Source organism: Corythoichthys intestinalis, chromosome 19 (genome assembly GCF_030265065.1).
Source record: "Corythoichthys intestinalis isolate RoL2023-P3 chromosome 19, ASM3026506v1, whole genome shotgun sequence".
NCBI lineage: Eukaryota > Metazoa > Chordata > Actinopteri > Syngnathiformes > Syngnathidae > Corythoichthys > Corythoichthys intestinalis.
The window spans coordinates 27,873,123-27,887,257 of record NC_080413.1 but is presented as its reverse complement, the minus strand read 5'-3'; the positions used below and the strand labels follow the sequence as shown (position 1 = coordinate 27,887,257).

The window sequence follows — 14,135 nt, the reverse complement described above, 5'->3', positions numbered from 1 at the left end:
GCCTACATATTAAAAATAGCTAATTATTGAATTTTTAATTTCTATACATTCAATTAATATTTTTTTTAATTCAATACTTCCAACACAAAAAAAAAATCAGGATTTCAACTCAAACGCTATGAAGTAGCTAATATTTTTTGTTTTATTTTGTTGTTTTTAAGGTGAGGAAGACTGTGACTGAGCAAGTCTGACATCTTAAATGCTGAAGCAGATAGCGGAAGTGCTCAAACCAAGCAACAAAGGTCATATATGAAGAAAAGACCCACCAATTTTATCAATGCCCCACTCAAAGCTCAACTGCTGACACCTACGGCACTTTTTATTTATTTATTTTTTTCAAGATTTAAAACTTCAAAGAAATTAAGGGTGCCATTCATCATGATCTCTCCAAGCGATATCAGTGGTCATGGTTGGTTTCCTCTATACGTGCAGGGGCACAATTTGCAGTAGATTTATATTTTACAGCAAATTTGCACAGAAAAGGTGTCACTGTTTAATAAATGACTTAACCAGTATTTTTTCTATTTTTAAATATCTTTTTTTTTTTTTTCGTTTCAGCAGTTGTATCGTAGAATGTCATGTATCCAATTTCTGACCAATATATCGATAATCGCTGTATCGTGATATAATCGTTATCGTGAGCCGTGTATCGCGAATCGTATCGTATCGTGAGGTGCCCTGAGGTTCCCACTCCTAATGTCAATATTTCAAAAATGGTAGCACAAACAAAACTTTTTACAGCACAAACAAAGCATAAACGATTGACACCATTTTTAGCCATTTTTAATCAAAATGGGAAGCTGGCTGACTTCGGATTGACCAATAAAGAATCGTAAATATCTTAAAAACGATAGCAGCACAAGCGAAACCTTGCAGCACAAGCGAAACCTTACGGCACAAACAATTGATATCATTTTTATATAAATTTGCTTCTGATGGGGGCCAACATCACACAGGTAATTTTTTATCCAGAACCAAGAACAAACATTACATGTTACTGTAATAACATAAAATGGAGGACAACAGACAACATAGGAGTCTGTCAATGCAACATATTTGCAATTTTTCAGATAACTATAGCTAAAACAACACAACTTGTTCCCCAAACTCTCGATCTCACTCCAACTTACTCCTTAAAATTTCCGTCAACTCTAGAAGTAGAAGGGACACTTAGAACGGCCTTCTAGCAGCTGTCAGTGTGAAAGAAACAAACCAATGAGTCGCTCTACCTAAGTAGTAGAGGTGTGCATCGGTACTGCCCTCACGATTCGATTCGATTACGATTCGGAGGGCCACGATTCGATTCAATTCGATTCGATTCGATTCGATTCAGAGGGTCACGATTCGATTCGGTTCGATTCGGCAATGCATCGCGATGTCTTAAAGCCTGGGATGCATTAAAATTCCAAAGCAAAGCATATTTTTCGTGAACCATGAAGCAACACAAGCGGTCAGACATTAAACAATTTTTTATTGGCTCTTGTGTCACTCCTGGTTGAAGACAAATGAAAATACTTTTAGATATATATTTATAAAAAAAAAAAAATAAAAAAAAAAAAAGAGATCACAGCATTTAATTGGTGCTTTGAATGTGGTGCTTTGAATGAGACCAAGGCTTTCTTTTTTTTTTTTTTTTTTTTTTTTTTTTTACAAACATTAGCGGCCTTTCACACAGTGCAACATCTGAACTCCTGTGCAAAATCTTTATCGCAATATCAATCCAGGGATCATTTCAGTTGCAAACAAAACATCCAACTAAATTGCAATGTAGAAAAAAAGTAAAATGTAGGCCTAGCCCACTATATGTGTGCAATCAACTTAGAAATGCAATCAGTAAATACCACATAACAATAAGAAATGATTAATTAAAATGAAGTGCAGCAGCATTTTAGCAGCCATAACAATCTGTTTCAACATGAGGAAATATCAGATTTTTGCAATTGAGAGAGCAGAGAGATAATAGAGGTTAGATGGGGCCTAAAAAATCCAGCCCGACCCGACACGGCCCGCTGGTATTGAAGCCCGACCCGGCTTGGAGTGACGCGAAGAAAAAAAAACGCAGCAGCAGCAATTTATTTTCATTTCTTCGAGATGGCAGAAAAAACGCAAGTTTCTGAATGTTTAAATAGTCTACATATTTTTGTGATCATTATAGAAGCATTTGCACAATGAAATAACGCTGGGAAAGTTTAATATTAAAAAAAAAAACATGCGATTTTGCAGACACACAGAGGAGACGATTCAAAAGGATCACATTTGTGTTGCCTTTGTGCGCATAAAAAAGTGTCTTTCGTAACGAATTCTCAGTTAGCAGAAAAAAAACGCACATTTTCTTAATGTTTAAATAGTCTACATATTTTTGTGATCATTATAAAATCATTTAGACAACGCAATAACGCTGGGAAAGTTTAATTAAAGAACAAAAAAATCCGAGTTTGCAGACACACAGAGGAGAAGATTCAAAAAGATCACATTTGTGTTGCCTTTGTGTGCATAAAAAAGTGTGTTTCATAACGAATTCTCAGTTGGCAGAAAATGCAAGTTTTCTTAATGTTTAAATAGTCTACATATTTTTGTGATCATTATAAAATCATTTACACAACGAAATAACGCTGGGAAAGTTTAATTAAAAAAAAAAAAAAAAAAACATCCGAGTTTGCAGACACACAGAGGAGAAGATTCAAAAGGATCACATTTGTGTTGCCTTTGTGTGCATAAATAAAAGTGTCTTTCGTAACGAATCGCAAGCGCCACAGCGGAGGAGAAGAAGAAAAAGTGGGCGGCGCCACTGCTTCATGTGAGTGCACAAGCAAATGCACAATACAGAGAGCCTGCTCTCGGTTTTATCCCTTTTTTTTTTTTTTTTTATAATTTATTAGTCCTGCGCGGGGCGGCCCGACCCGACCCGAACGTGAATGCTTAACATTTTGGGCCCGACCCGTTCGGGTTCGGGCACAAGATCTAACCTCTAAGAGATAGGACATAACATAACAATGGCTGAAGCGGAGAAAGCGGGAGCAAGAAAGATTATTGATGTACCTAAGACATTGAAAGCTGACATCCTGATACATTTTGGCTTCTATGAGGTTGGTGGGAAACTTGACCAGAGTTATGCAGTGTGTAAAAAATGAAACATGACAATAATAATACAAATGGGAAACCAAATCCATTGCATCACCGGAATTGCGCAGGGAAGATTTTTGAACGTACTTATACATTTTAAAATGCGCTGAATCGATTCGGCTTGTTGCCCACATCGAATCGAATCGTCCATGCCCCGCATCGGGATGCATCGCCGCATCGATTATTGTTGACACCACTACTAAGTAGTACAGGATGTAGGACCAGCCAAACTATTAAATAAAGTGTGACCTGTATTTAGGAAAATAAGGTCAGGGTTCCCCCTACAAATAAAAGATCGTGGCGCACCGGCACACCAAAATAAAAGCCGCCATGCCTTCCAAATTAGATTTTTTTTTTTTTTAATTGAAAGATACATTCTAATTTACGGTATTATTTGTTTAAATTAACAATACATCTGTGCTGCTATAAGCGCCAGTGTGGGAAACTAGTTGACCTTTTGTATTGCGTTGCTGCCATTTGTCAGTCAGAATAATTCACTACATGACACATTTTGGCTCACAAGTGATTTACTTGCACAGTTTTGTGTCTGTCGGTCGCATTGTCAGACTTGAGTGCGTGAGTGCTTTCTGCTACGTTTTCACCTCGGAAATATATGTCTATAAGTATTTTACGTTTACAGTAACCTATTGATGCGTAGTATATGCACACCTCTGCAGAGAAAAGTCATGTACAAAACTTCTTAAGTCTTGTTGTATTATAGAAGCCAGCCTATGCTTAAGGCTAGTAGTATCTCAAGCAAGATGTGATATCTATACACAATAATAGTCGTGTATGTAAGTGTGTTGTACAGTTTGTAGTGTATTGAGTATTGAATATGTGTATGTTTCTGTGTTATAGTTTCACAATAGAAAAAATGTGACCTCATATAAAGGCAAGAAAAGACCAAACCTTGTGGTACATTCAGTGTTAGCTGGCTGTCTGAACCCCACAAGTTTCACATGTGGATTCACCGAACCCTTCGGAATTAGATAATGAAGCCATTTTTTCAAATTCAAAACCAATATATCTAAGCTAGCAAGCTAATAATTTAGCAAATTCCCATTCAAAATTCTTCTCATTTTGACAGCATGTTTTATAAACAGGTCAAAATTTGAGACCACGCTGCCCATTAGTCTGTTGTATTCACTCATACCAAGTGCGAGTCAACCTTCCACTGAGCAAACCAGTTCCTCCTCCCATCAGATCGAGGACTAGCAGTTAAAATAAATTAATTAAGCCTGTAAATTGGGAGCAAACCAGTCCAAAATCTGGTCTAAAAAGCCACTTTGCCTAGATTTAATAAGGGTACGAAAATAGAGCTCTGCGTTTCTTTACCTTTGCCGAACCCCTTAGACTTACTCACCGAACCCCTGGGGTTCGATCAAACCCAGGTTAAGAACCACTGGTCTAAACGAATATATATAGCTCATTATTTACGCAACATTTGCCAGAAGTTGTCTTAAATAGCACGTAAAAAAAAATTGCTCCTTCACACGCTTTATTTTGAAAATCACATCGTTCTCCTGTTGCAAGCTTGTGCCTGACTACGTTGGTGCGGAGTTGGGGATTGGGAGAAAAATCCAGAGAACAGTATTTCAAGTTAAAGAATGTAATTCTGGTTTAAGCCTGTGAAAACAACCTTAATATTGACATTGGCATAACGTTTAAGTTCTTTATTGCTTCTGTTTGACCCGAATCTTCGCGTACAAGCATAGCATTTGTTCATTGCTGATATCATTGGTTGCAATTTCAGATGAGTATTTTGAAGTATTAAGAAAAGATTTAAGTTGTCAGCAGACGTGGGTCCGTTAACAGAAAGGACTAATATTGTTGTGGTAATGTAAGTATTAGGGCCAAATAAAGAAAAGAGAAAAAAAGAAGTACAAGTTGTATGTAGCTGTAATTAACTACGCATTTTAAGTACATCTGCTGTAGCTGAGAGCTATGACATTAGCCTGACTAATTAAAATATTTCAAGTAGATATTTGCTATAGTTCTTCTTGGAAACAATAAATGTGAAAAGAAATCATTTATCATGATATGAAGCAATTTCGCTGTGGCATGACATGTTGGGATTCCAATGTAGCCCACCACCACCACAGCTTCAAAAAATTCTAGGGGAAACCCTTAAGGTAGTTGTTTCCTGGTTAATGAAATGTGTTAAGAAAAAGAAACTGTGCTGAGATATTAAGATTTCAGTAGCAAGGAAAGGTTTATTATGGTGCTTTTTTTTCTATTTTATGTATACTTTTTATCACCAAATATCTCTTTCGGATGCTGCAAAAGGTCTGTTTCCCAACATATTCAAAGTTCAAAATTGGCACCATAAACAAAGCCTAGGCATAGTTACCAAACACTGTATTCTTAGTGAATGTATTTAATAGTACCTTCATTTGGTTTGTGGTAACATCTTGTAGGTTATACTGTACTAAGAACATGCACATGAGTCTGATCTGATTTCAGGACAAAGTGCAAAATAAATTCAATTACTATGGAATAATCAAGCTGTGTTGGTCCGGAATTTTTTTGTTAGACGAAAGTGATGACAAACCTCAAACATTGGTTTGAGTCAGACTAACACTGCGAAAATTCAAGTGTCCTTCATCAGATTTTGTGCTGTCTGATTTCTTGGCAGTGTTTTCCATTAATGTCTTGATCCCTTCCCCTGCTTCCTCTAGTGGACCCTGTGTTGCTGTGATAGGAGAGTGGTTGCTAAGGTGCATAAACTGCTTAGCAACTGTCTCTGACAGGACTGCCGTGCTGACTAAACGCTCTGGTGTCACTTCCTGGATGATCATTCAGAACAGCACTTACTGGCTTGTCTGTTAGGTTGAATGTCCATATAGTACTAATGTAACGTCTCTCAAGTGAATGGAATATTGGAAGCCTAAAAGTCAAAGGAACCAATTGAGTTGTTAGACCTATACATTGAAAGGTCAAGTCAACCATGTCAATAATAGGAAGTGTCAAAGTGCACAAACACAGAGCCAGACCAATCTGTTCCTATATCTTCGGTCTATTTCTGACTCACGGCAGGTTATTTTGGGCTGCTGCAGTTGCTAAGCAACCAGACTGCAAACCAGGCGGGAAGAGGAGGATCCCATCAGCATCAGACAGCATGTCCTCTTTCTTTCTCTTTCCAAATCCACACCTAACTTGCTCTCTCCATTTTCCTTTCAAGCACTGTTTTCTCCTCTCTCACTCTGCCTTACTGGAGTATCTCTGCACTACCATTCATCAAAAAGGGGAAAAAAACACAATTAGCAGATAGTGTGAGAACAGTTCATTAAGACTTGAGTTAAATATAGGCAAAACTATGACTAAAATACAATTTATTTCCAAATTTACAAAAGAATATTTAGTTACCCAAGATGGCTTCCTATAGGGGGAGTTTAGTTTGAACAAGTGTACACTAAGGATTATTATTGATACACTATATACTATACTATACTATAGTATACTATACTATATACTTTACCGACAAATAATAAGACACATATATAGGAAAAAAGAAGTTCTCAAAAATACTCTATAATCTAGTTACCTAAGAGTATGTACTGATTGAAAAAAATAATATATATTGAAGCAATGAGTAATTCGTGAGTAATTTGATTTATTTAAACCACTGGGAATACAATTTTTGCAGTTTTAGGTCTGACAGCTGTTTTTGGGTGCAGAATTCAAAACTGATCTCGTTTTTTTTTTCGTTATCACGTCAGGTTTTTTAACTATAGGATGCTTTTTCATTAAAAATATTAAAAATACTACTTAATGTATTTGCTTATTTGTACATATTAGCCTACAATTAAATATGAAAGAAACAGGCATGCCTGCTATGTTTATTTAACTCTATAATATCTTTACAAAGAATATGAATATTTGTGTGCATGTATAGTAAAAACATAGTAAGTAAAAAGAGAATAAATGACATGGCCAAGAAAAACTTAGAGCAGTTTCGGATTCTGCATCCAAAAATTAGCAAGAAGAGCAGTCACACCTACGTAAAACAACATATACAGTATTTATTATTAATTGCAAATATTATCCATTGTGATTTAATAGCATATGAACACATAAATTCTCAGCTAGTGCCAACAAGCATCATTTTAAGCAATAAAAAAAAAAAAAATGAGTGGTGAAAGATTTCTGTCTTTGTTTATACAAGTGGAACATTATAGTATGCTAATCAGACAGAGCTTGTTTATATTTCCACTACATTGGTCTGCAATGTTAGCATTTGTTTCATTAGCAAAAAACAATGAGTTCTACCAACTTACATCTTCTTGTAATTGGTGTGCATACATTGCATCTTAATCTTAATTCTGTTCTTGATGAATGGGCACAACACAGTGATTGAAAATAATAAAATAGAAAAAAGAATCACCAGTATTTATATTGAATTGATAGAGTCATGAGAGAGGATACAGTTGTACCTCTACTTACGACATTAATTGGTCGTCTCATAACTCTAAAATTTTGTTTAAAGACACGCGTTTTACATGTAAATGCCCTAATCCCTTCCAAGCACTACTGACACGCCAAATTAAATTTTATAACTGGGGTAAAACTAGTATAAAACAACCGCCAACCACATTTGAATCATTCCATATACCTAACCGAAAAATTAATACCTGTATTGAAGCAAATGATAGAAAAAAAGGCAACGAAAAGAAGAAAAAAATATCTTAACTTCAGAGTGAGGCAATGTCCTCTTTCACGAGACTGATGGTGCCTATCACCTATCTCACTCTTCGTGACACAAAAACGCGAAAAACCCTATCCTCTAATTTGCTACTAATGTAATGAACTTTCTGTAGGCTTAAATAAACTCTCTGTGAGACAAAAACACAAGGAGCCTTGACTCATTTGCCTCAGATGTCAACCCGCAATATCAACAATAGGCCTGTCGCCATAACAAATTTTAGTGTGCGATAATTTATCTCATAAATTATTGCAATATTGTGGCCACGCCAATTTTTTTTTTTAAAAACCAATTTACAATAACACAGAGAGAATACACTATATATCAATAGATCAAATACACCCATTTAAACGCGATGTTTACTCTTAAATTAAAAAATACTTTATAAGAAATCCCAACTAATAACAATAGACCATGCCTCTTAAGTAAAAGACAACAATATAAATACAGCACAGAAACACAGAAGAAATAAAATGTCTTTTTCAAGAAAAAAAATAAAATAAAATTGCACCTAATAACTTTAGCATTTAGGCAAACGAAAACGTTTTCCCTCATAGCTTCTGCTGTGGCATTCCATGTGTAATATTCTGATTGGATGTTTTCCGAGGCACCCTGAAGTGCAAGCAACGGTGAAGTTGTTTTGTTCATGTGACGCGGCACAGCCTGCCGAGAGCCACAGGTTGAGGAAGTGTTGTTAGCGGCGCGCCGTGTGTTAATAAAAAACAAAGTTGTCAGCACGTCGTGTGTTTGATATCACTGCCAGAAAAATGCATATAATAGGAAACCATCCTGTTTAATTTAATGTCGTCTTTATAATGATGATCTGCTGCATCGTAAATCACTTTGTGACTTTCCACCTCCATGATAGAGCGTTCTTCTTCCATGTTCGCTGGTTAAACCGTGAATAAGCAACTGGGCTGTTGACTCCACGCCCAGTGTTATGCCGAAAAATATTCCCCCCCCGCGTGAACTGTCTCCCCTGACGAGAGTGCTTATTTATTAACGCTTTATTAACTCAATAGTTTTCATGGACGCATTACAGTAATGGATTTACGACTGTAAAATCAATTTTTAAAAAAATAAATAAATTACACAAAATACTAGTACTGTATTTTACTAACAAATCGTGGACTGGGCCACATAATCATCTTTGAACAGAAATGTATTCATCGACAGGTTTTCACGACCATATCCCAATGAGAATCACACGGGTATGACATTTATTAGTTCAAGCAGAGTAAAATAATACATATTCAACATACAAGAAAGTCGTTTTCGTGTCCATTGATTGGTAAGAAAAAGCTGCTTGTACGAGTGACGTGTGGGCGCTCCCATCAGGGAAGACATTTCACGCGGGGCGGATATTTTTCGGCACAATACCAGCTCCGCCTTTTTTGACAGATGTGGATCCGGCAAAAATAAAAAAATAGCCTAAACCATCCGGCGGGCTCCGGCACGTCGGAGATGGTTCGCAGTCAATCCGGAGCACTGACGCGGCCGGTATACGTTGAACAATAGGATATAATGGGAACAGATTGGCTCCGGCGCTATTTTTTGCCAGACCCAGAACGAAGATGAATTTTCCGTAGTTGTTAACAAGGAAGCCGAACTTTTAACAGCACGTCTGCCGCACGCATTCAGCGATAAATCGCAGCGGGAAATTTACCACCTTAATTTTCATTTACCGTGCCTTAAATAGAATTATTGCATATTGCGACAGGCTTACGTATGACACCAAAAAGCATGTGTACTTCATATTTCACGCAGCGTTTTATGTTCCTGAATGGAATGGACCGCTTGGGTGTGTGTGGAAGCAATCATTTCTTCAATTTTTGAATCCCGCGCCATGAAAATGAGTGACTTCCGGCTTCAGTCTCGGGTTTAGGACGAATGAGAATGTGACGTCACCCGGGTCAGCATCTCACAATACAGCATTGCTTTATAGCGTGCAGATGAACTGTGGATTGAGCTGATTTTGCGCATCAATTCGTTTATTTTTCACATCACGCCAGACAAACGGCTGCAGAAAATTGTTGCTGCACCAGGGAGAGGCGTGTGAGCCTTTTTGGGTTTGAAAAGGTTCCCGTTCACCGCGGATATTGGTCAAAACAAGCCCTAATACTGTGGGACCATTGGACTTACGAGGAAGTAAGTAAACATCGTATTTTGTATTATGTCAAATACTGGGATCATGGCACACGTTTTAATACGAAGGTGGCTTGCATTTTGTGGCTGACTGTACACCGAAAATGCCACTCGGCCGACAACCGGCGGATTGTCGCAACCCTCCCGCCGGGAGAGCGCTATCCTCGGCTTATTGCCCTATACGGGCTAGTTTTGTGAGACTTTTCGCTTCAAAAAGCAAAAATAAGAGTTTGAGACGTCACTCGGTTCGGGTTAGCATGTCAGCTAGCTGTCACGCCTTTTGGTTTGTTTACATTCTCGACATACTACGGTGGCATAAAATATCGTTCGGGCGGTGCGACAATAAAGGTGAAGTCGACAGTTTTGACCATTATGGAGTAATTTTGTCATGTCGTACTGAATAAATGCATTTTTATTATTTCATATTCCATTTAGCACAAGACTGTTATTTGTCATGACCATACCATTTATTTAGCAATTGGGGAAAAATACTTGGATAAAAAGAATATCCTGTAAAAATATTGGAGTAGAGAGACTGAAACAATGACATTTTGCGGCTCTCTTCGTCGCATATTCCTCGTTCGGAATAATTTCCCCTCAATGGGCTGAATTGCAAATCATATGAAACCATGACCCTGCCGACGTTATCCTCCTTTTGGGGACGCTAGAGCCCTATGATGGTAGACGTGGCTAAATGGCGCATTAAAAGACTAATTTCTCGTCATCTGCGCTTTGCCAATTTCTTTTATGTAGTCGAATCGTCTCAAAATATAATTCTAATAATACTACTTAAGACTTTTTTTAATCATGTCGTACGCACTTTAATGTTAAATTGAATGTTACTAGCCTGTAGAGTCAATAATTGTTTTATGATGGCAAGAAATGCAACTGCTAAATGTTGCAATTCCTCAACTAGGGCTGTAATGACACAAATATCCACAATTTGATTCGTATGACGATTCTTAACCCATGATTTGATAATAAACGAAATGATTTTTTTCCAATTTTTTTTTTAAAATAATATTTATACTAACATTTAAAAGTAATAAATCACCTAAGCAGATACAATGAATGAAAAAACAAAAATGTAGCAATTCTCAGTTCTTAAAAAAAAAAAAAAAAAAAATGCAGTTGGGGAGAGGAAATTTTAGCCAAAAATGAATTTATGGAACAAAACACTTTCTACATCAAACTTGCTAGGCTGATTTGAAACTTCAACGGGAATAGGTGTACAAACTATTATAATATAATCATTGATCCTTAGGATTTCTGACAAAAGCATGTCACAACCTTTGTTCAGTCACCTGTGAAATGCATTAAATTGTGGAAACCAAATCATAATGTCACCTTTAAATCAAGATAACTGAAGCAATTCCAGAGATATGGAATAAAAGTAACTTAATTTTTTTCTTACCACATTGTTGGAGGTTTTGTTTTCTGGTGTCTGGGGCAGTTCGGTCACTGCTGGACTGTTGGACGGCATGACAAAAGCGAGTTTAAAAAGTCAAAAATAAAAATGGAAAAAAAAAAAAAAAATCAAAGTCCCTCAGAAGCAGCAGGTGCGTCGTCATTCAAACCGCCCCTCAAACTGCCCGACAACCATTCAGTCACTCAGTCCTCCCCCTCTCCTGAAAGTAGAGGGAAAACATGCAAAACACACCAGTAAATAAAAGAACAAGCTTATGTAGAGCTAAAATAACACAGAGTTCAAAGCAGGTGTTCCTTCAATGTATGACTAGACTTGTCCACATGCAACAGACTGAGAGCAAAAAATTTATGTTAGGACTGTGAACAGGTACAACGCACATGCAGTGCCCTCAAATGAATAAGCTTTCATCATTTTATGACTGATGTGCCGGGATAAAAGCGTCCTTTGTATGAGGAAAACAATCTACCTAAGCAGCTTGATATGGAAGAAGAAACATTTTTGCACCAGTTACATTGGGACTTGCAAATTCACACTAATTAACTAAGTAACTAACTAACTAATATAATTCGTATTCCATAATTTTTTTCTATAGATTACCCTCCACCTGCAATAATGGTGTTTCATTCGAATCAATTAACATTAGCCGAATGACAACATCTGAGTTTTAGCATTCCAGCATAGAGCTGCAGCAATCGATTATTTTAGTAGAGTCGATTAATTGATTAACTAGTTAGTTCGAATAATCGGGTAATCGGATAAGGAACATAAAAAATTAAAATACCTGAGCTGAGCCTCAAACAGTATAAAAAATAGATAAATGAGGATCAAGTACAACAAAAGAACAATTGGCTAACTAACATAGCAAAGGTCCACTAGCTTACATGCTATTAAATGCTAACTTTTTTTTTTCTCACAATGCTCTTAACAAATAGTTCAAACATATATTCCCACAAAAAAAAAAAAACGCTAAATATACCCATAAACTAAATTACGAATGCATTAAAAAACATTAACTCAAACAAAAACTTAGTTTATGTTGGTCTTAACAGGGAGCAGCTGGATTAAGCCATGTGAAATGAGTTATGTCATATTTACTGTCGCCACTATAGGGCAGTATATCTACCCTAATCAATAAAACTAAATGCAAACACTTTCAAAACAAACCATCACAAATTTGAGTCTTTTTTCTAATCGAATTACTGTAGTTAATTGATTAATCGTTGCAGCACTATTCCAGTGTAACATTTCTTACATATTTTGACTTACTACTGTTAATGTGTCCACTGCCATTAAATGCAAACCATCTGACAACCATGTATACTGATAACCACAAGAAATAGAATGGATTAGGGATGTCCTGCAAATTATTGTACCCGAGTCACCTGATTTTGAGCCCCGATCCGATACTGGAAAAAAAAGTTATTGTTTTTTTTAACAAAAGTTCCTAACATGTTACTGCCCCGCCGTGCCGCCTTCATAATGTGAATTATTTTTAAACAAGAATAACATAGAAAAATGCTTAGCACACTTATGACTGGGCTGCAATTTTAACTATGATTGACACATTTGTGCCTTTGATCATAGAGCTACCAAGCTTCTCTGGCAAGATCAAAACTACAAACCTGTCAATCATCGTTAACTTTATATACCAAACGCACTGGACAGTTTAGCCGCACTGCTTAGCAGGAGGGAGATTGTGATGCTGTACGAGCATGCAGCAGAAAAACATGAATATATTTTTTCCTATTAAAAACCCGATCCCAATCCTCTCACAAATGGCGCGATCGGCCCAATTTCCGATCAGGACATCCCTTATATAGATGACTGAATAAATGATTCAACAACTAAATTATAAAAAAGTGTATGTCATGTTGCTTGACCAATGCTCAAAAATCAAAATCATAGAATCAAAAATCATACTATAATGTCACTAAAATCAGCAGTGCCGAATATAATCTATGCTAGTCTTGTGCCGATTTCCGGTTTAAAAGTATACCGTGGTATGAAAACGTCAAGGTTTCAAAAGCGCAAAAAATTTCCATCATACTGTCCGTAAGGTCTTAGCTATTTTTTATCTCCCAAAAATGCATGGGGAAATGCCTTGCTTGCAGCTGCAAGGTTCAACCCTCCCCCGCTGGTTGTTGTTCAGTATCAGTGATTCAGCTGTGCCACAGATGGCTCGAGGAGGTGTAACTCCTGAAATTTTATTCGCAGGTATGGGAATACAGCTACAAAAAAGTTACAGACGCGGCTTAGAGGACGAGGGCCAATCAACATGTAAAACATGATTGCGAAGGGTGGCTGTCAAGGACGCAATATCTCCAGTATGATTTCGCATTCATACAAAATTAAAGGGTTAGTAAACACTACGGACGCAACAATACTCGGTTTTATATTGAACCATTCGATACGCCCGCTTCGATTCAATATTCAAAAACATTCGATCCAATTGAAAAAGCTTCCAAAATGTATTTTCCTAACTTTTTTTTTTTTTTTTGTGATCTCTCTCGCTATAATGTCCGGCGCATCTTTGCCTTGTAAAAAAAAAAAAAGCTATGAGAAAGTCCTTCCCGCTAGCAGCCCCCCCCCTCCACTCCTCCCCCAAACTGCCTGAAGTGCGGGAGCCGTGGCTCCCGAGAATCATTGCTTGTGAGGATACGCAGAAGCTTAAGGAGGCGCCTTGCCGGCTTCAACATCGTACAAATCCGTTAAGTGGCAGCATTTTGGGTTTGCTGA

At 37.1% G+C, this 14,135-nt stretch overlaps 1 protein-coding gene across 5 annotated transcripts in view; it reads right to left on the bottom strand.

Moving 5' to 3' along the window:
- Positions 1 to 14,135, bottom strand: part of dnmt3ab (DNA (cytosine-5-)-methyltransferase 3 alpha b) — a 98,796-nt gene that overhangs the window by 73,486 nt on the left and 11,175 nt on the right. For all 5 annotated transcript variants that reach the window (XM_057822159.1, XM_057822156.1, XM_057822157.1 and 2 more), the window contains exon 2: positions 11,385 to 11,598. In XM_057822159.1, coding sequence (XP_057678142.1) covers positions 11,385 to 11,453 — 69 coding nt within the window. In that variant the 5' untranslated portion in view covers positions 11,454 to 11,598. The remainder of the gene's footprint in view (positions 1 to 11,384; positions 11,599 to 14,135) is intronic.